General features: G+C 49.4%; 1 protein-coding gene across 4 annotated transcripts in view; it reads left to right on the top strand.

Annotated features, from left to right (window-relative positions):
* The window catches only part of SLC37A1 (solute carrier family 37 member 1), an 81,565-nt gene extending 61,289 nt beyond the window's left edge, over positions 1 to 20,276 (top strand). For 2 of the 4 annotated variants that reach the window (XM_014590859.2, XM_006156361.3), the window contains exons 12-20: positions 1,219 to 1,309; positions 2,958 to 3,020; positions 3,388 to 3,473; positions 4,537 to 4,585; positions 5,712 to 5,785; positions 7,953 to 8,031; positions 13,802 to 13,899; positions 18,358 to 18,422; positions 18,917 to 20,272. In XM_014590859.2, the coding sequence (XP_014446345.1) occupies positions 1,219 to 1,309; positions 2,958 to 3,020; positions 3,388 to 3,473; positions 4,537 to 4,585; positions 5,712 to 5,785; positions 7,953 to 8,031; positions 13,802 to 13,899; positions 18,358 to 18,422; positions 18,917 to 18,932 (621 nt within the window). In that variant the 3' untranslated portion in view covers positions 18,933 to 20,272. Of the gene's footprint in view, positions 1 to 1,218; positions 1,310 to 2,957; positions 3,021 to 3,387; positions 3,474 to 4,536; positions 4,586 to 5,711; positions 5,786 to 7,952; positions 8,032 to 13,801; positions 13,900 to 18,357; positions 18,423 to 18,916 lie in introns of all 4 variants that reach the window. The other 2 variants (XM_027774897.1, XM_027774896.1) reach the window with 2 other exon arrangements.
* The last annotated feature ends 465 nt before the right edge of the window (positions 20,277 to 20,741 follow it).

Below are 20,741 nucleotides of genomic sequence, written 5' to 3'. Positions count from 1 at the left end.
TGTGTGCTCCCCTGAGAGAGACACGGGGTATTGGGGGCAGTGAGAAGGCACCCCCCCCCCACCCAGGGAGAGAATGGCCACACCTCAATTCCTTCTCCTTCATTCTCCTTTTGGGATTTTAGGCATACATGCATTTTCACCTGCCATGTTTTTTTTTGGTGGGGGGAGAGATTTTCACTGTAGGGCGCGTGCGCTCGCCAGACAGACAGAGAGAGACATAGAGATAGAAAGCGAGAAATCACCCCCCAGGGGGGATAGTCACACCGCAATCCCTTCTCCTCCATTCTCCTCTCGGGATCTTGGGCACGCACGCACACGCGCCCGGTGTGAGTTTTAAGCCACCGGGTCCGGGACACGAACCGCGGTCGACTAAGTGGGAATCCAGCGACATAGCCATTACGCTAACTGCTGGTTCCCACCTGCCATGTTTTTTAGGCCACTGTGTCTGGACTCAAACCATGAAGTCAGCTATGTGGGATCCAGCTGCCTTCACCATGCAACCAGCTGGCCCTAACTACTTTAAATGACAGGGAAATCAAATACTGCTGTTTGCCCAGTTTGGGGAGTTCTGAGGGGGCCTGGAACTGTTCTCTCACAGCACCTCCTCTTGCTAAAAGGAGACATCACATGAAGCACAAACAAGCAGAGTCCCCACGCTCGGGACCGTGATGTCCTCGTTCATGTCTGCAGTTTCCTCTGCATCGTGTGCTCGGCATCCCCATGGGTCTTGCTCACAGGCAGAGTGCAGTGCCCCGTGTGTCTAACGCGAGTCACAATTGTCTGCTCCGTGTGTTTCTGGTTGCTGTGCCATTTGCAGCCACTTCAGCCCCCAGATAAGAAATAACCATTAGTACTCAGTAACCAGATGACTCCCCACCAGGCTCTGGCCCTGAGAAAACTTTGTGAGCTCGTGTTCCAAATGACGTCGTGTGAGGCTCACTTTAGTACATATTTTTATTGACTCTAATGTGACATAAAGATACTGGGATTCAATCTCAGAGGGGTGTCAGGTGCTGGGAGAAGGCCTCTGTGGTCAGTTTCCCATCACGTTCCAGCCTGGCTGCACTCTGTAACAGTGGTGTCCGCTCCCAGTATTTCTCTGGAGGTGCCTACACCAGACCAGGAACACAGTGCTTTATAGGACAGAGTCGCTTGTAACTGTTGCTCCAGTCCACCTGGGAAGACACACTTGGGGGACACACGGCTGCTCTCTTTCAGGGCGTGGTGGAGTTCTCTCTGTGTCTGCTGTTTGCCAAGCTGGTCAGCTATACCTTCCTCTTCTGGCTCCCGCTGTACATCACTAGCGTGGGTGAGTACCTGCCGCTGGATGCACCCGTGGTAAGTTCCACACAGCAATGCAATCGGGTCAGCCTTCTGCTGGCTGGTTTCTGGGGGAATGCTGGGGAGACTGGCGGGGTGCTTTCAACAGCGTGATTAAACATTCGTGAGAGTGCCTGCAAATGCATGAGTTTTATTGCCAGAAGTGTCACCTGTGTGAGGTGTAAAGGGGTGACACATTCTGTCCCAGCTGCAACTGCCAATTCCCTAGGGTTCCTGTTCTGGACGGCTACAATGCCATGTGGGCCGCACTGCACTTTGGAGCATAGCAGCCAGCAAGCAGGAGCCCACCTTGGGGACCCGAGATCATAAATCATTAATAATCTGACCTAGAAATTGCCTCTGGGAGATGGTTCTAATTTTAGGGAGGGCTGGCCGTTTTTCTTGCACTCCCAAGTCCAGCAGTGGCTGGTTATGCTACAGTGATGTGCACCCCGACAGCATGGGTGACCTCAATAAAAACAAGAAGGTATCAGCGGTTCCCGAGAGAAGGGACCACTGAGTAGAGGGATTGGAACTGTGAGCTGACAGGGTGGCAGCACAGAGCTCACTTGTCCCAAAGTTGAGGGCAGGGGGAAGAAAGAAGCAACCAGGGTCCTCAGGGGAGTCTTGGGCTCTGGATGAGGCGACGTGCAAGAGGAGAAAGAGGGGGAGGTTCGAAGCACAGACCACATACTCCTAGTGGTACTGTAGGGTGTGCAGAGACCACAGGAGCCTGAGGCTAGGGCTGCACACTTTGGGAAGCAGTGAGGGAACACCCGTATGGACCTCCCAACAGGGCCAGGGTACCCTGAGGTGCCTTCCTCAGCTGGCCACCCCACTTCCTTTTATCAGGTGAATTGTGTACATTATGGACAAGGTGAGCCCTCGCCAGACAGGCTGTGTGACTTCTCTCTTCCTTTATTCCTCTGCAACGGCAAAGTGGTGACATTTTCAGGAGTGAGGTCTCTAATTATTGGCATTTCCAATCTGAGTGACCCAAAAAGCACAGTTCACTGTATGCTCTGAATCAGGAAAGGCTGGATCTAAATGTAATCCCAAATGCTTCCCACATCTCAATCCATCCTGGCCAACTCCAGTTCACCCTGAAGCTCTGAACTTGCACCAAGTCTGATGGAGAGAATCCTAAACTGGGCATCGTGAGGCCTCAGTTCCCTCATCTATAGTCTGAGAAGCCTCCATCCCTTCCAGTTCTAAGTCGTGTGGGCACTTGGAGCACATTGCAGGACACCTCTGTGGTGCCGGGATGCCAGAGGCCCCCTGTGGTAGCAGACTTCACAGGTCCTTCTGTTTCGTATTGAATTGATCTGACATCATGGTGGCCTCCAGGTGGCCTCTGAACCAAAGGTGGGGGTCACAATTAGACTGAGCAGAGAAAGCCCTCAGGTTTAGCTAAGAGTGTTTTCATCCTTTCTAGCTGTGTGTTTTTGTTTTGTTTGTCTTAAAGAATACAAGTTGGATTCTTTAAAGAATCCAAGAATCCAACTGGTAATTGCTCCTTGCTATAAACCATGCTTATGGACCCAGAATCCCACATGTGGGTCCTGTCAGGCCATCCTCGCCATAACACTTATGGAAGTGCACGTCCTTATTAACTCACACTCTGGTCTTTTTGACAGATCACCTGGATGCCAAAAAAGCAGGGGAGCTCTCCACCTTGTTTGATGTGGGTGGCATCTTCGGTGAGTCCCTCACTGCTGTTCTACCTCAATGGGAACTCCACAGTCCTCTGTGTGCCTGTGTTCTCTGACTGCTCTGAGCTGCCTGACTGCTGAGAGGGAGCTGTGTCCTCTGGGGCCCCACCCAGCAGTGCTGCACCCTCCCACTCTTGGAGGGTCTCCTCTCCCCGGCCCCAGGCCCTGGCAGGTAGAGGAGCTGCAGGGCTGGCTTAAAACCCAACCCCCAACACAACCTTGAATCCGACTGCAGCCCAGAAAGGCCAGCTGGGAGGAAAGTCCCCACCACGAAGGCTGCCTGCTCTTGGCGTTCGTTCCCTGGTAATGGACTCCTTTCTGACCAAGCACCTGACACCTGCCCTCTTCATTGCAGGTGGAATCCTGGCAGGTGTGATCTCAGACCGGCTGGAGAAGAGGGCCTCCACCTGTGGCCTGATGCTACTGCTGGCAGCCCCAACGGTCAGCCCACCCTCCCCCTGCACACACAGTCCCCTTGCACCCACCCTCCTGCCAGCCAGTGCCCTCTCCTCGTGGCCTGTGTTCTCTGCTAACAAGCTCAGGACTCATGGCATTCCTCCAGGCACATGCCTGCCCAGGGCCCCAAGATGCATGTGGTCCATGCTGCTCTCCTCACACGCCACTGCTTTGTGTTCATTGTGGCTTCCTGTGTGCAGTTTCTCTATTTGGGATGTTCTCCGCCTCTCCCCACCTTCCCCAGCAAGCTCCTGCCCATCCTTCAGGATCCCCGAAGCCTCTACCACGCCCTAGACATCATTAGCTCCGCCCACCATAATACTTGGGTCACACTGCTTTTGAAGCATTTGGTAGCTCATGACCTTGGACAGGTGACCTCCTTTCTCTGTAGCTCAGTTGCCTCATCTGGAAGAGGATGATGACAATAGCTCCACCCCACAGTACGGTCGTGAGGATTAAATGAAATAATCAGGTAGCATTACTGTTTTTATTACAGTACTGTCATAGGTAATGTTACTACTCATCAGCTTGCACTATAACTATCTGCACATCTGCCACTCCGCTGGGCTGTGGCCGTCTCTAGAATGAGGCCTAGTTTTTAGAACTTTCAGGGCTGTGGGCACTGGCCAGTGTAGACACTCAACATTTAGTAAAGGACTGAAGTCAGCCCCTTGCCTGAGGACTTCCATGACAGTGAGTGCTGCTGTTAGGGGTAGAAGCCTGAGATCTCCACTATTAGACTCTCACCAGTGAGCTCAGAGAAAGCTGCCCAGGTCCGTCAGCACTGGGAGCTCAGAGCAAGGCACCCCCTGCAGGTCTCCCAAGTACCTGGAGCTCCTGGTGCAGAGCCAGGAGGGATGGGGTAAGCCCTGAGCCCAGCTGCCACGCATGACACAGATGCCACCCTCTGTGCAGGGGACAAGGCGGTCATTCTCTTCTGGGGGTTTCTGTCTCGGGATGACTGGGAGTCACCCCTGGCTTTATGGAAGTGCAGGCTCCGGGAAGTCCGGATAACTGTAGCAAGCCTTTGCTTTTGACCTGTCCACAGCTCTACGTGTTCTCCACTGTCAGCAAAATGGGTGTGGAAGCCACTGTGGGTGAGTACACATGGCCTGTTAGTTCACATCTGTGTTCTGCCACACAGCTTGGTGTGATGGGAGTTAGGTGTCAGCTAGAGCAGTCGGCATGGCTGGAATAGTCCAATATCCCTTTGGGTGAGACCATTGGGCGAGGCCAGGGCACTCCTGCTCCAGCATGAGGCCAGTGAACTGCAAGGTTGAAAGCAGATAAGGAGAGCACACTCCTGCTCCAGGCAGGGAAGCTCGGCGTGCCCCTTGGGAAGGCACCACTCAAGTCAGATGGAGCCTGGAGAGCAGCCCTTCGCTGGCCTCGGTGGGAGCTGGCAGGAGAAAGCGTGCCCCAGGTGAGGGACCCAGCCTGGGCTGGCTGGTGGGGTGTGCTGTACAGCAGAGCAGGTCAGCCGGCGGGCAGGAGTGGTTTCAGGCCACCTCCCTGCCGCCTCCTGTCGGCACCGCTCTGGGAGTGGTTGTGCAACATCAGAGGGCTATTTTTAACCTCCTGCCGGCAGCGCTCCCAAATGATGCCCTTGACAGTTAGCGAGTGTTCTTTCTAACCTACTGGCCAGCAGTGGGGTTGGAGGGACGTGGGCTGTGTGACTCTGTGACAAGCTACCAGGAAACATCTGCCAATGCTGGGAGGGCGAGTGTGGAGCATCCCAAGCTCTGGGGCAGAAGCTTCCCCACTGAGGCATGTGACCCAGAGCTAGCTTGAGAAAGTGAGCCCAGAGGACAGTGTGGGGAAGTGACTGTGCTTTCAGAAAGTGGCAGCAGCAGCTGTCAGTGACAGAGATGCCAGCAAGTCCTTTTTGCTACATATACCGCAATAGCTGATCTCGGCCTCTGCCGGCACCGACTCAGATCAGGGCTGCTGGGCACCTCCGGAGCTCACTCCTCAGCGTTTCACCAGCCACTGCCCATCAGGGTCCCAGGACCTGAGTCCCAGGCTTTGAGGCTTTGGCCAAGTGCGACTTGACCAGGCCCTTTAGAAGAACACACTGTTGCTCCCAGGTCTAGCCCACCCTGGCTGCACCTACCTGCCTTCCACTCAGGCAGGCCAGCCTATGCCAGATGCCTGACCTACTTTGAGACAGGTGCCCCCTCCCCCAAGGACATGATTCTATCCTAACTGTCTTCTCTCCCCCAGCAATGCTGCTTCTCAGCGGGGCCCTGGTCAGCGGACCCTACGCGCTGATCACCACCGCCGTATCTGCTGACCTGGTGAGTGGCTAGTGTCTCCACAGGAGCCCAGAGGGGACCACCAGCCCTGGCAATCACACGTCTATCTGTATCTGTCACCTGTCCATCTGTAGCTATCACCCCTCCATAGCTGGTCTCCATGAATGAAACCGTGTATCTCTATTTAAGCTCCTCTTCTGCACATAGCCTGTCCCTGTGGCCCAGGAGCCTCCCCGCACCTTCCCCTTCCTACGCTTCTCCTAGAGTCACAGGCAGGTCAGCCCAGGAGACTCAACCATCTAGAGCAACCCAGACTCCTGTGCCCTATCCTCCCATCTCAGGCATTTCCCTCCCAAGAGCAGCAGAAGCCCCTGCCCCTGGTGGGTCACTGAAGAGGTGCTGGGGCCAGGCCACTCTCATCTCATTCCTATGTCACTGACCCAGAGCAGCAGGTGCAGACCCTGCCTGACCGGCCCCATGTGTGAACACGCAGACTCACATCTGTGTGGACATGGAAAATTCTGAAAGGCCCTGCACCAGACTGACCCCAGTGGTCAACTACTATGGGGTGAAGGCAGAGAAGGAACTTTCACATCTATTTTTAGATTCCAAGAAAAGAAGGTTATGGGTGATTTTCTTTTATATGTGCTTTATATTATACACACGTTACACATACATGCATGCACATATTGGGGGGCTTATTTTGTGTTTTCTTTCTTGAGAAACAGGTACCCTTGATGGGCCTCGCCACACTGCAGTCATCCCCTAGCCTCGCATCTAGGCAGGGTCGCAGGTGCCCACGGGTGTTCCTGGCATGTTCGGGTCAACCTAGATCTGATCCGGTCCTCACACAGGCTCCAGGATCACACACCAGCACCTTCCCACTGCATCACTGCAGCTAGGCCCATAGACACTTATTTTTTTTGCAGCTTTCGTTTATTTTTATAGTTTTGAGATTTCAGGCACTGTTTTCTTGATTTGTTTTGTTTTCATTTTCATTTTATTGTCCTCAGTTAATAGGGTTTTCCCCCCAACCTTACACACAAGAGTTCTTTGAAAAGTTCATGGAAAATTTTATATTATGGAAAATTACGTGGGTTTCAGAATTTTCTTGCAGCAAAATAAATTCCATTTTCCATGAACTATTTGAAGTTCCCACACAGGTGCCTTTTCAAATACAAAAGCTCCTACCCATGGGTCATCGAGGACTGGCGCTGTGCTGGTTTCCCAACTTCTCCCTTCTCCTTGCTCCTCCGGCACTTGCTTTCATCAGGCTGGTTTTTAGCGCCTGCAGAAACGTCTGGCCCGTACCACAGAAAGGCCCTTGCTGTTTTGGGATACAGCAGAAAGTGGAGTAGCTGTCAGTGGCAGCAAAGCTTAGGGACAGGGCGCCTGTCATTCATCCTTTCATCTCCCACGTGGGCTGCTGGAGGGCTGAGTGCAGTGTGATTGTGTGGAGTAAATATGCCTGGACAGATATTTAAGGATTTAAGATATTTAAGGATTTTTTTACTCTTATTTTAAAATTTTGCTATGAGGTGCATGCATGCCAGAGAGAAAGTACCCCCCAGGGACATTGGCCAGGCTGCGGTCCCTTCTCCATTCTCATCTTGGGACTTTGGATGCACACGCACACACACACCTGGCATGTTTTAAGCTACTGGGTTCAGGCCAGCCATGTGGGATCCAGCCCTCTTCTCTACCTCACTACCTGCTGGCCTGATTTTGACTCTTAACAGCCCCTAAAACTTTGTTTACCTCTCCTTTTTTTGGGGAAAAATTTTTTTGTTATAGGGCGCGTGCACTCGCCAGACAGACAGAGACAGAGAGACAGAAAGCGAGAAATCACCCCCCAGGGGGGATGGTCACGCCGCAATCCCTTCTCCTCCATTTTCCTCTCGGGATCTTGGGCACGCACGCACACGCGCCCGGCGTGAGTTTTAAGCCACCGGGTCTGGGACGTGAACCGCAGTCAACTACATGGGAGTCCAGCGACATAGCCATTATGCTAACTGCTGGTTCCAAAATTTTGTTTATCTCTCCAAGGTGAGTTAGGGTAGGGTAGATTCCCATTTTCTAATAGGAACTGTCCCATGGATTGAGTTATTTGTGAAGCGACTTGAGGAAGTTGCCGTGTGGAGGGCACCGGTTCCTTTCTCAGTCCTAACACCACTGAGACAGTCTCCATTTGTCTTTCTCTCTCTTCCAGGGCACTCACAAAAGTCTGAAAGGAAACTCACATGCCCTCTCCACGGTGACTGCCATCATCGACGGGACCGGCTCTGTAGGTGCGCCGAGACGCGTAGCCTGAGGGGCTGGTTGTGTTCACAGGGAAGCCACGGGGCCACGCCGTAGTAAACCGGTGCTGCGATTGCAGTCACCGGGGTAGCATCAGGTCGGCTGGCTGCCTGACCCTGAGCAGATCACCATGGTGTGGGGTTGGACGGTTTGTAGAGGGAACAGGTATGAAGGACTGTGTATCCAAACTGCAGCCTGCCGGCCACGTCTGGTCCACTGTTTCTCAAGAGAAACAGGATCTTACTTCCATTTCTATTTCAATTACCAAAAATCTGATGACCCATGGATAGGTGCTTTTGTATTTAGAAAGGTGCCTATGTAAGAACTTCAAATAGTTCGTGGGAAAATGGAATTTATTTTGCTGCAAAAAAAAATCCTGGAGCCCAGCTGATCTCTTGGGCTCCAGCAGGTGTGAGGTGGTGAGATGCCAGGCCTCCAACGCGAGAGGCAGAGGGGCTGCTAACAGTGGCCTTGGCCTTTCTCAAGCCTCTGTGCAAGGAGCATGAATGCAGTGAGTGCTCTGCTAGACAGAGGTCCCAGGAGCTGCCTGTGCTGGGCCCTGCCCACACCAGGGGCTAAATCGCACAGGGCCCGTAGAGGAGAGGAGATGCCTCAATTGCCCCTGTCTCTATCTAGGAAATTGAGGCTCAGGGGCTTGCCTGCTGTGACCCCCATGGCCAGTAGGAAGATCTTGGTGGCAACTTTTTATGTCACCTGCTGTCCCAGGCTCCTGCCGAGAGGACAGAGGTGGGACAGAGTTGGGAGGAGAGGGCCCTGGAGTCGCACCTCAGTAAACTGCAGTGAGCACAGTCCATCCGGATCCTGGTGCTGGGCCCTCCCACTGCCCCGAGTTGGGGGCTGGTGTTTCTCTCCAGACCATCCCATGGCCTCTGTGCCCACCAGATGGAAAACATCCACAGGTTGCTTCTGGGCACCCACTTCTGTCTTATTAAGGCAGGACCTGGAATCCTTCCTCCACTCTGCCCTCTTCATTCTCTGCAACCCACAGCTTCCCCGCCGTGCTTCAGAAACACCAAGCCTAGTCCCTGTGCCCTGAGCCTGAGAAGGTTCCCCCCACCGGTGATCTTGCACTCCCTCCAGCCCTTGGAGTCTGCACACATACCGTCTTCTTAGTAAGACCTTATTGCACATCCCCTTTTAAGAAGGTGAACCCCCTCCCCTAGACTTCAGGCTTCCTTTGGATCTCTGTCTATTCTCCATAGCACTTGCCACTTTCCAGAGCACTGTCTGGCCTCCTCATTTGCTTTATGTGTCTCTGCTCCCTTCATTTGGGTGGCAGCTCCATGAGGGCAGGGGTTTGCCTACCTGATTTTTGCTGTTTCTCCAGTGAACTGAGCTGGCTGGCCAACCCTAGGCAGCTAGAGTCACAGACAAGGCCCAGGAGGTGAGGGGCTTTGGTAGAGGCCCAGGTTCTCCTTGATCCACATGGCCCACCGGGGTAGAACGCTTGTCCCTGATTGTAAGACCCCCTGCTCCACGCTCTAGTTTCTAGGGCCAGCACCCCACTTCATGTGGCCAGCAAGTCCAGCTCATTGTAAGAAGGCCGGCAAGGCAGCTGACATTCAGAGAGCCCAGCTTTGACCTCTGCTGTTCGCCAGCATCACACCAGCCCTGCCTTTGTCCTCAGCATTGGTTCCTTAATTTCTTTGGACCGAGATGACCTCAAATGGATTGGATAGTGTTAGTGATCAAACCTCTAATGTTCCCTTTGGGGCAATCTTAGGGCCTAGAGGAATGTCCAGGAGCAAATAGGGAGAGGGGCTGGTGTGCTATACCTGATAACAGCTCCCCCTATGGAATGGGCCTGCCACTGTCCTGCCCATGCCCAGGACGTCAGGAGATCCTAGGCCAAGTGCGGTTCTAGTTGATGTGTGACTGAACAACCTTTCCTGGGCTCAGCTTGGTTCTAGTTAGTGTGGGACTGAGCATCCTCTTCTGAGCCCAGCTTAGCTCTAGTTAGCCCGTGACTGAACAACCTTCTCTCTGCCTGCTGCCCCAGCGGTCTCTGTTTACAAGCCAGTCTTACTCCCACTGTGAACCCCTTTTCTTAAAGCTAATTTGGAGCTCTGCTGGCAGCCCTGATTACCATGTTAACGCAGAGGATCAGAGTGAAAAGGGAGAAATTAGGAATTTGGTGGAGAAAAAAACAATTTTCTTGATATTCTTCTCAAAGTAAGAGGGGAACAGAAGTTCCTGGCAGAGGGTGGAGGCTCTGCAGCTGTGAATGGAGGCAGCTCCCCGCCCCTCCCCTCAGAGCCACGTAGGAGGAATGAGATCACAGTTCTACATGCCCCTCACCCACACGGTGGCAGGCAGAGGCCCTCTGCCCTGACCTTTCTGTTCACCTGCAGCAAACACTGACTGTGGAGCCTCCGCCCACCTTGGCTTCAGCAGCACTTCCACCTGAGGTCTGGACACTGGTGGGAGCTCTCCAGCCCACGCCCACATAGCAGGCCCAAGACACATGGGGCCCAAGTGTGGGGACTCGGTGGTCACCATGGAAACAGCATGCAGGCTTCCCACCAGGAGTGCTGCCCCACAAGACAAAAGCAAAGACAGTCTCAAGTGGAAACACAGACTGTTCCAGCAAAAACTGCACTCCTAAGAGCATCGGTCCCTAGTGTGTATGAGGTCTTAATCCACTCACTGTCCCTGGTATAGGTGGAGGCATCACTGGGCTGGTTGTGAATTGGTGCCTCTCGCACATCACAAGAGCCCATTGGGTTTGATGACACAGGCCTGTGTGATCGGTGCCCTCTAAGCGCTTAGAGCTGCCTCCCTGTGGCTCACAAGGCTCACCACTTGGGGCACTTTATGCAGAGCGGCTGGATATAGTCCCGTGTTTTTTCAAGTTAATTTTTATTCTAGCCAAGGAAAGCAAGATGCCATCTTAGAAGCCAGCTAGTCTCCGAAGCTTATTATTATGATGTAAAATGGTGCTCCCCTCCTCACCTCTCACCCCCACCCCAGGCCCCTTTCTGGAAGCAGTCACTTTCAACTGCTTCTTCTGGGGTTTACATGCTTACATGTTTCTACGTTCATCTCTCTTGGCATTGTCTGCTGTCTGCCCACTAAGGAAGATGGGCCCTGGCTCTCTGATACCTTTTTCACCTGCCTGTACTTGCTCAGTTATGCAGGTGTTATAATTATACATCCTCAATATGCACAGTCGTTTTTCCCCATGGTAGCCAGTGCCTCACTTGCCCTTTTATTAGTTTCTGTCACATGGTTCCCTTTCTCAAAACTGTCACCACCAGATTCCCCTCCTCATTGTCCTTCTGTGGAAGGGCCTCCATGGCTGCCCACTGACACAGCCCTTTCACCACTATCCTGTGAATCCCTTTCATCTCTTGCTCTATCAGAGCCCCCATTTTCCAGATCGTTGTGGTGGGAAAATGTCCTGTAGCAACTTGCTGAGTTCAGGGTAGTTAAATTCTAAGATCTTGCAGGTCTGTGGTGTCTCGAGCCTGCTCGCTCACCTGAAGTAGAAACTCCTTTTCCTTCTGAATTCCAATGTCTCCCAGCTTCCATTATGTCATCGGGAAGTCAACTGTTGTTCTTGCCCCAGCCCTTCATTTTTCTCTTGAAAAAAAGCCCTTCTGTTTTTCTCTTGGAATCTTTAGGGTCACATTTCTATCCTCAGAGACTTCTTCCTTCACCCACTGTGCTCCTGGCACCAACTGGGCGCACTCAGTCTGGAAGCACGCACCCTTCACTTTGGGGCAGTTGCACTCTATGATTTCTTTGATATGTTTTCCCTATCATTTTATGCTTGTTTTGTTTTGTTATTTCTGCAAAATTTGTTAGTCAGATATTGGGCATTTTGAATTAATCCATCAATTTTCTTTCTTTCTTTCTTTCCTTTCTTCCTTCCTTCCTTCCTTCCTTCCTTCCTTCCTTCCTTCCTTCCTTCCTTCCTTCCTTCCTTCCTTCCTTCCTTCCTTCCTTCCTTCCTTCCTTCCTTCCTTCCTTCCTTCCTTCCTTCCTTCCTTCCTTCCTTCCTTCCTTCCTTCCTTCCTTCCTTCCTTCCTTCCTTCCTTCCTTCCTTCCTTCCTTCCTTCCTTCTCATTCTGCCTGTCTCCTTATTCTTCTACATTCTTAGAAGCTTTCATGACTTTACTTTCTAACCATTGTGTTGAACTTTCTCTTTCTCATATTTTTAATGTTCATTAATGTTTTCCTGCTCTTTTAGTGCATTCTGTTCTTATTTCCTAGATGCAATGTGAGATAGAGGGAATCATGTGAAATTGCTGATAATGAGCTGATTTTACACAAATGAAACTTTCCTATGGTTTGACTTGATTTTCTGTTAGCTTTTGAGAGTATCATAATTTCCTGGGAATTTTCTTCTCCCTGGTTGATGTGTTTCCTCTAGGTCCCTCTCCTCCCAGTTTTATGAGGGGCATTCCTCAGACACAGGGTGAACCCTTGCTGTCCCTTCACATTTTCATATTTAAGAACAGGCCACTGCACACTTACCTGAGTCCTTTCTGCATGGGAATGTGGTCTCACTACTGGTCTTCACGTTAGGGGGACCCAACTGCAGTCTGGGTGAAAAGACTCCTGCGCCTCTTTGGGGAGTGTGGGCTGCACTGCAAGCCTGTCAGGGATGGGAAGCTGATATCTACTTCTAGATCCTTGTTTTCTGTCTGGTACCTCCCAGTGCACTGGGCCTGGTGTCCCCAAAGGTTAAATTCTCTGAATGTTAAGATGCTGTTCTCCAGTGAGGGTGGTAAAATGTCTCTGGGTCATTGAGGGCAAGAAGGAAAGAGCTAAGACAAGAGGAGGGTGGACAGGATGCGTCTAAAGTTCCTTATAGAAGAGTCAAGCAATACCCCTTTCCTCCCACCCTCGCCTCATGAGCTTAGCTGGGCTCAGGTGAATGGGACATCCCTGTGCTATTTCCTCCTGAGGACACTTTGCAGAGCAGGGGTCACTGGAGCCTGTGCCGATTGCCATGCTCTTCAGGGTCCATCTTCCAAAAATGCATGCTGTCTCTCATCTGCCCTTTTCTTTGTGGGTTTATAATTTTTAATTTTAATTATAGTCCCTTTCAGGGACTTGGTGGGTACAGAGATAAACACCTGAACCTCTACCATGTGTGCTTGAAAGTTCTTCAGAGGCTTAAAAAAATCATTTGGTTCCTTTTCAGGTTATATGAGAAGTAATGGCACTTTGTAGACAGTTGAAACAAAATTGGTATATATATAAAGTAGGAAAACCCCTATTCAGCCTAGCCTTCAGTTAATGACTTGGTGGAAATGTTCCATACTTCTTACCGTGCATGCAGCAAAACCATCCTACATGTCAACCAGAATGTATTCCAGTCCCTTTTAGGAAAATACACAGTATTTGCATCTATAAATTTTATTCAGATTTTACTCAGTAATATTTTCTATAACATAGAAAATCAGATTTCTTTACAGTAAGTTTAAAAATAAATAAATAATGGGAGTGTTGGATCAAAATAATGAATGTTACAAACGTCAATAACATATTTCTAGAACTGGTCCTAGAGTCTTAACGCTGGTTATTACTACCCCTTACTAAGTAACGTTAAGCTTTCTGCTCCTTACCAGTCAACAGGTGAGAATGAGGTTTTCTTGTTTTGTATGTTTTTCTTTAATTGTGTGTGAGGTGTTGAGTCTTCCCCTCTATGTGTGTGGACTGGAGTCCTTTGAATAGCCATGTGCTGGACTTCCCCTTGACTGGCAATGCATGTGTGTTTGCTCATTTCAGGAGCAGCCGTGGGGCCTCTGCTGGCTGGCCTCATCTCCCCCTCTGGATGGAGCAACGTGTTTTACATGTTGATGTTTGCGGATGCCTGTGCCTTATTGGTGAGTGTTCTCATTTAACCAAACCACTGTCAGTAAACACCACTGTGGTTGTTGGCCAAACCCTGGTGGGATTTCTCTCCCAGGAGCCGCTGCAGATCTCAGGAAGCTTTGGGTCCTTCTATCCTCCCTAATATGTGCAGTCCAAGGCCCTTCCTCTTGTTTAAGTAAGAAAGAGAGAGAGAGAGAGAGAGAGAGAGAGAGAGAGGGAGGGAGGGAGGGAGGGAGGAAGGAAGGAAGGAAGGAAGGAGAAATGATGGAAACAGCAGCAGGTGGATTTGCTGCTCTGTAGTTTCAGGGACAGTGGTATAAAGGCCAAGAATTTGGAGCTTTGGGTCTTGCCCCTGTCAACTACCATAGATGTGACGTGGGCAGATTAGTTACCCTCTCTGTTCTGCAACTTCTGTGGTTTTTAAATGGTCCTAATAATGGCACACAATGACAGAACTATCAAGGGAATTAATGGAGATAATGCGTGGAGACTGGCCCACAAAGTGGCCCTTAGTGTCCTGGGGACAAGCTGGGGAACAGCCTGACTCCCTTCACCCAAAGACATGGGAGAGTAAAGGATCAAAGAGATTCCCAGTGTGGACCTTGAAACACTACCCTTACCTCCTCTTCCTGGGCTCCTGCCTCCTGCCCCTCCTGCACTGAGAAGATTTGAGCTTTGCTTTCAGAATAGCAGTGTTGGAGAAGTCGTCCCAGCATACACCTGCGAGGTGGCACTTCTACGTTTCTTCTGACAAGTCATCTTGTGCACAAAGTCCCCACACTTAAAGCCAAGTCTCACCTCTCACTTTCACCAGAAAAAAAACCCTGAAATTGATTCCAGTCATTTTGAGTTAAGGATTTTAAAACTATCAACTCTCCCAATTAAGTTAAAGTCTTATATATTTTAATTCCAGGGAGACCTGAAACACTGCTCTCCCACTGCATACAGAATCAAATACCAACTTGTAAACTCATCAGGTTTAAATGACTGTTCCTTGGATCTTTTGTTTTTTTTAATGCCGGAGGGTTTTAGTTAAAACTCCAGATGTGTTATCACTAAGTAGCAATAAAATTTCCATCACTAGGATTGTTTAGAGGTTCCAAAAACTTCTTTTTCAGAAATACCAGGTAGTAAACATTGAAGATTGTTTTAGATGCATGGCTGAACTCACAAGAAAGTAAGGGAAATTCCCAGGAGCCCAAAATGTAGAGACAAAGTAAAACAAAGACTCAAGTTGGAGCAGGCCGGGGGTGAGTTGTCAATCTTAGGCAGGAATCAAGAGACTAGGGAGATTATACCCACATGGAATAAGAGAGAAAGTTATCAGGGTGGCACAAGATGGAGTTGGAATTGGTGACTTCCTCATAAAGTCAGCCCCCACAAAGGGATGTGCTTGGAGTGAAAGAGCTCCTAGCTGACATTTGCACCCTAGCACAGGAAGACAACAGGAACCCATGCTCATCTTAGCCTTAGGGTTCTTACGCAGAAGCAAATCTAAAACCATTTGAGGTCACACCTCAGCCCAGCTGCACAGGTTCCCTGCGGCCACCACTCTCACGAAGGGGAGCTCACAGTCTAATGTCGTGAAACCTAAGGGCACATCTACTGTGAATGACAGCAACAGGCACAACAGACAGCAGAACTGGGTCCCCTCAAGCTGCCAATAAAGGAGTTATCAAACCATAAAAATAGATATGTTTCTGAAGATGTTTTCAAAAAGAACTGAACTCACGAAAAAATAGCAAGACACTATCAAAAAAACTAAGTTTGAAAACAACCAAATAGAAATTCTAGAAATGAAAATTGTCACTTTTAGCCAGGAAAAAAAAAATCACTGAATGGATTAAAAAATAATAATAATATAAAACTGAAAAGAAAAAGCTAACATAAAAAGAGGATCACATGAGATAGTTCAATACACAACCTAAATTCTAGAGAAAGAGAATAGAAAAGGTGGGGTTGAGTAATATTTGAGAAGAAAATAATAGAATTTTCAAGATCCTGTGAAAGGTACACATTATTTTTTTTTTAGAATTATTCATTTAATTTTTATTATTTTAAAGTTTTTATAGGGCACATGCACTCACTAGAGAGACAAAGAGAGAAAGTGAGAAAGGATTCTGCCTAAGGTACACATTCTTAGACTCAAGAATCAAACTTAGAATTCTGTACCTTACCAGGACCAGCAAATGTCATAGTGGTTATATCATTGGACTTCCACATAGTCAACCACAGTTCAAGTCCTGGACCTGGCAGCTTAAAACTCATACCAGGCGCATGTATGTGCATGACCAAAATCTCAAGAGGAGAATGGAGGAGAAGGGATTGTGGTGTGGCCATCCCCCTGGAGGTGATTTTTCTCTGATTCTCCAGCAAGTGCATGTATCCTAGAGCAAAAATCTTTCTCTAAAAAAAAAAAAAAATTAATTAAATAATCTATACTTTAAGTTAAACTTTCACGCAAGAATGAGGGTAAAATTAGACCATTTTTATCCAAAAATGCTCCTGGTAAAAATTGCTAACAGGGATGGTTAAAGAATAAAGGAAAGTCTGAGGTGCAAGGAGAAAAGTGAGCACTAGGAATAAATCTAAATAAGTATTGTCTGTATAAAACAGAGGTCAGCAAACTGACCAAATCTGGCTTTTGTTTTTGTATGGTACAAAAGTAAGAATGGATTTTAAGAATTGTGGGAGAAAAAAATTAAGGAAAAATTTGTAACAGAGACTGTAGGACTGCAAAGCCTGAAATGTTTACCCTGCCAACCTTTACAAAAAATGCTTTCTGACTCTTGGCTTATAATAGCAACAATAACAATGACTAATTTGGGCAATATATTGGGTTGTTGGAAAGTCATGACGTATTTTTTCTGTTTTCCTATGCAAAAGTGCTTCATGACTTTTCCAACAACCCAATAAAAAAGAACTGAACCCAAAGATAACCAAAATGTCAGGCACAAATGGAACACAGTTAAATTGTGCTAAGTCCTCTTATTGTTGGGTTGGTAGAAACAGAATGTATAGTTTTCAAAGCAGTATGGAGAAATAATTTGATCAATCCAGGAGAATCTCAGTTGGGGTTCTGGGTAGGGGGTATGGAGTACTAGCTACAGTGGGGAGAAAGCCAGAGAAATACAAAATACAGAATGGCCAGGTAAAACTAATCCAACAGATCAGTGCCCACAGTAACTGTAAATGGACTAAACTGTCTAGATAAGAGCAGAGACTATCAAGTTGGTTTTCAAATTCCAGACTCTATTTATAAGAACTACACCTGATAAGTGAGACTTTGGAAAAGACAAAGGTACAAGAGTAGGAAAATACATAACAGTAAGTAATATTAATACCAGAGGCAGGACTAGGAGTGCTAAGGGAAATAAATCAAAGCATATCTGGAGACGGAGGCACATTGCAGCAGAAGGCAGCCAGGTCACCAGGAAGTATAGCATTTCCACTTGAGAATGAGCTCGAGTCAGTCTTCAAACCTAAATACCAGATAGGCATTTTTCTTTTTGCTGATCAACATTCTTCTTAGTGTCTTCTCCTTCAAATAGACCTGTTTCACTGTCTTCCAGGTCCAAGGCTAGAACCTCACTGATCTGAGGAGGTCCCCTAGGGTGTGCCTGAGATGCTGGCAAGGGCCACTCTCCTAGCTTTGCCACTCCCTGACAGGGCAGGTCTGGGTGAGAAAGACTGGCTGGGCATGTGATTGAAGCCTGGTGAGCAGCCCTCATCCATGGTCTTTACCCTGCCCACTTGTCGCACCAGGCTTGGGCATCTGTAAGCAGACACCTGAATGGACCCTACTGATTATCGTCATGTACACGAGCTCAGCCCTTTCATCATGGCCTAGAATTTGGTCTCAACCCTCCTCTAAATTGTCAACTGCTATTTACAGTCCAGTCCACACCCACAGAGGAGAGCAGCAAGGTCAGGCACGGTGCTGAGGGGAAGGCTGAGTGGCTCTGGGTTTGACCACCAGCAGTGTTTGTGGGTGCCCTGTGGGCTCGGAACCCGGCCAGGGCAGATCTCTGAAGAGCTTCCGATAAAACGGGCTGTTCCAAGACAGACTCTCAGCCTCCCAGTCCAAGGTCAGATGAAATGCGCCCCTGGCTTCTGGAGTCCTCCCTCAGTGTCACCATTAACTGTTCTTATCTTTGTTTTCTTTGTTCTAATTTGTACATTAGGATTTATTTTAAATATGACTTGAACCTGGGGGTAATTCAGGCTAACATCTCTGGTAGAAGCCTTGTGTTCAGGAGCACACCCCAGTTGTCCGTAGGACTCAGTGACAGCCCTCAGGCTGGCTGTGCTTATGCTCCCACACTGTGCTCATGAGAAGAAGCACCTCAGGGCAGCCCCCTATAGGTGCTGCGGGCAGGCCAGCCAGCTTCAGGTGACCACGGGTACATGCAGTCTGCTTGGGTCTCCACTGGGACTAACTGGCGGTTTTGTTTTTGTTTGGGGTACAGTTCCTGATCCGCCTCATACACAAGGAGCTCAGCTGCCCAGGGTCAGCACCAGGGGACCAAGTTCCGTAAGTCCATTGGGGAGGGGCCCTCTCCCAGGTGCTTAGGGTGCAGCTTCAGACAGCGCACTTATCAGCCTTTTGCACCTGCTTTTCCCTAAAAGAGAAAGAAATGAGAGCTCACTGCCTGTCCCTTTCATGGCGCACTTAATTCGCTCTCGTTTTCTTTTCTAATAATGCCTCTGTGTGGATATGATCATGGCAATTCCCCAGCCCGAGTAAAGACGTGTGAGGAAATCGCCTCCTCTGTCGTTCTTTCCAAGCTGCAGCTTTGAACAGAGATAGGGCTTCTAGAACCCCCAAGCCCTCCTCTCTCCTCCCTCCTGTACTCCCCGTCCACTGCCAGGGTGTGGGTGGTGGAAGGCCTGATCGGCCATCTCGTTCCTCTGAAGGCACATCCCCTGGTGGAGGGGAGAGGTGGGCTCCCGAGAGGCTGTGCATTTTGTATGAATTACCCCCCTCCCCGTCCACTTAGCCAATGTCATTTGTTCCTTTACTTTCAGACTGAAGGAACACTGACCATGCGAGTCCCATGCAGGGGATCTGGGCCTGTCTTTCACAAACTATCTTTCAAGGAGAAGTTCCAATAAAGGATCCTGTGTTGAAAAGAATGATTTATCCTTGCCTTTTGCACACCTGGAGAAGACACAAAAGCCAACCTGAGAATTCCTGGAACCGTTGTAGCCATGCATGGAACTCAGGGAGTCTATGGATACTGCCGTCCAGCTGCCTTAACTGAGCCGGAGGCCAGGCACCCGCCAGCCACAGGCCCTGCAGAACCGTGTCTGCCCAGTCACAGCCCTCCCGTAATGGGCATGGCCAGACGGCCACATGGGTTGGCATGTGGCCCCCAGGGCCTCATCTCTCTCAGGTATCTCAGCAACAGAATGTTGGGCCTGGAGCACTGCATGGGCAGCAATGTGCTCTCGTTCCCAGAGGACCCAGACGTGCTATATGAGAGGACGCGACGCTGGAGTGCAGACGTTGCTCTATACCGTCTGGAATCAGAAGGCAATGAAGCAATAACCCCGCCTGTGAGATGGAGGCACCAGGGATGCCAGCCCAGGACACCCACCAATCCTTGTCACCTGCATTCGGGTGCCTCTGCTGTTGTGCACTGTGGGACCGAGGGCATGGCAGAGGTCTGGGAGGTGAGCTTCCCAGTCTGCACTGGGCCTGGCAGGTCTTGGGCCCAGCAATATGATGTGCTCCACCACATGCACAGACACCTAGGACTGTGTTAGATAGGTAGCCACGCAGTGGGTTATTTATTTACCTGTGTAGTGTGTTACAGGAAGCTTGAGAAATGTGGATGGCATTTTGTTATTTATTAAGACAAACTCCTCTTGTTCTCTAGCCATTGTTCCCAGTTGTGTCTAGCAAAATACCTCCTTGCCCTTTGAAATAAAATGTTTTTTTAAAAGAAAAAAAAAAAAAAAACCTCAAGCAGCACACTCAGAGAATGTTCTTCCTGCTAATGTTTCCATTATGTCAAAAGCAGACAAACCCCAGATAGAATTGCATGGTTTAGGTTTTCTCAAGATTAGATTCAGCCAGCAGAGAAAGGGCCTCCCTATTCAGAATGTGCTTCTTTGCACAAAAGATCAAACCCAGGCCACAGTGGACAGACACGTGGATATTTTGTACATCATGCTTTAAATAATGTGCCGTGATTTGTCTCCGACTGTGAAATGTCACACTTCGTGGTACATATCAGGGCTGCACTTGAGATTTCACGGTGGGGTTCAGGCTTCAAAACTTCCTTTGGAACGGAGAGCATTCCAGTTTGCATCGTGGGTGTTTTTCTCAGAGATGGGGTGCCCTGTATTTAGAAAAGATAGTTCAGATGGGCCCCAGCACAGCAGCAGCTCCATGGTGGAGACCAGGGCCACTGAGTCGCTCCCAGTCCTCCGCCCGCCCTCTGCAGAGGCGGCCAGACGGGAGGTAGGAGGAGGCAGACCTGTCTAGGGGCTCTGGAGTGCCAGCTGTCTTCACCAGATCGGCTTTCTTTTTTTAAAGTAACAAGTTATTTACACATTAAAAACAATTTTCTACAACTAAAAATGACATTTACATCAACATTAAATGGATCATGTAAGTTTCCTACAAACACAGCTTAGCTCTCATCATTCTTTTTCCCTCTGATTCTTTTCCGACTTGTGATTCCACTTCTGCCAGCATCCACATTCTGAGGGAGTCTCCCGTTTTCCTTCCTCGCTTACCTTGACTTAAAGCATCACCCACCCTTCTCATCCCCACATGTCAGAGGCCTGAGACCCCCATTCCCCGTAGGTCGCCAGCCCCCCTTGCCCACCACACAGCATCTCT

The sequence above is a fragment of the Tupaia chinensis genome, unplaced genomic scaffold (genome assembly GCF_000334495.1).
Source record: "Tupaia chinensis unplaced genomic scaffold, TupChi_1.0 Scaffold000492_1, whole genome shotgun sequence".
Taxonomy (NCBI): Eukaryota; Metazoa; Chordata; class Mammalia; order Scandentia; family Tupaiidae; genus Tupaia; species Tupaia belangeri.
Note: the sequence above shows the minus strand (reverse complement) of the source record. Positions and strands in the feature narration are given on the sequence as shown.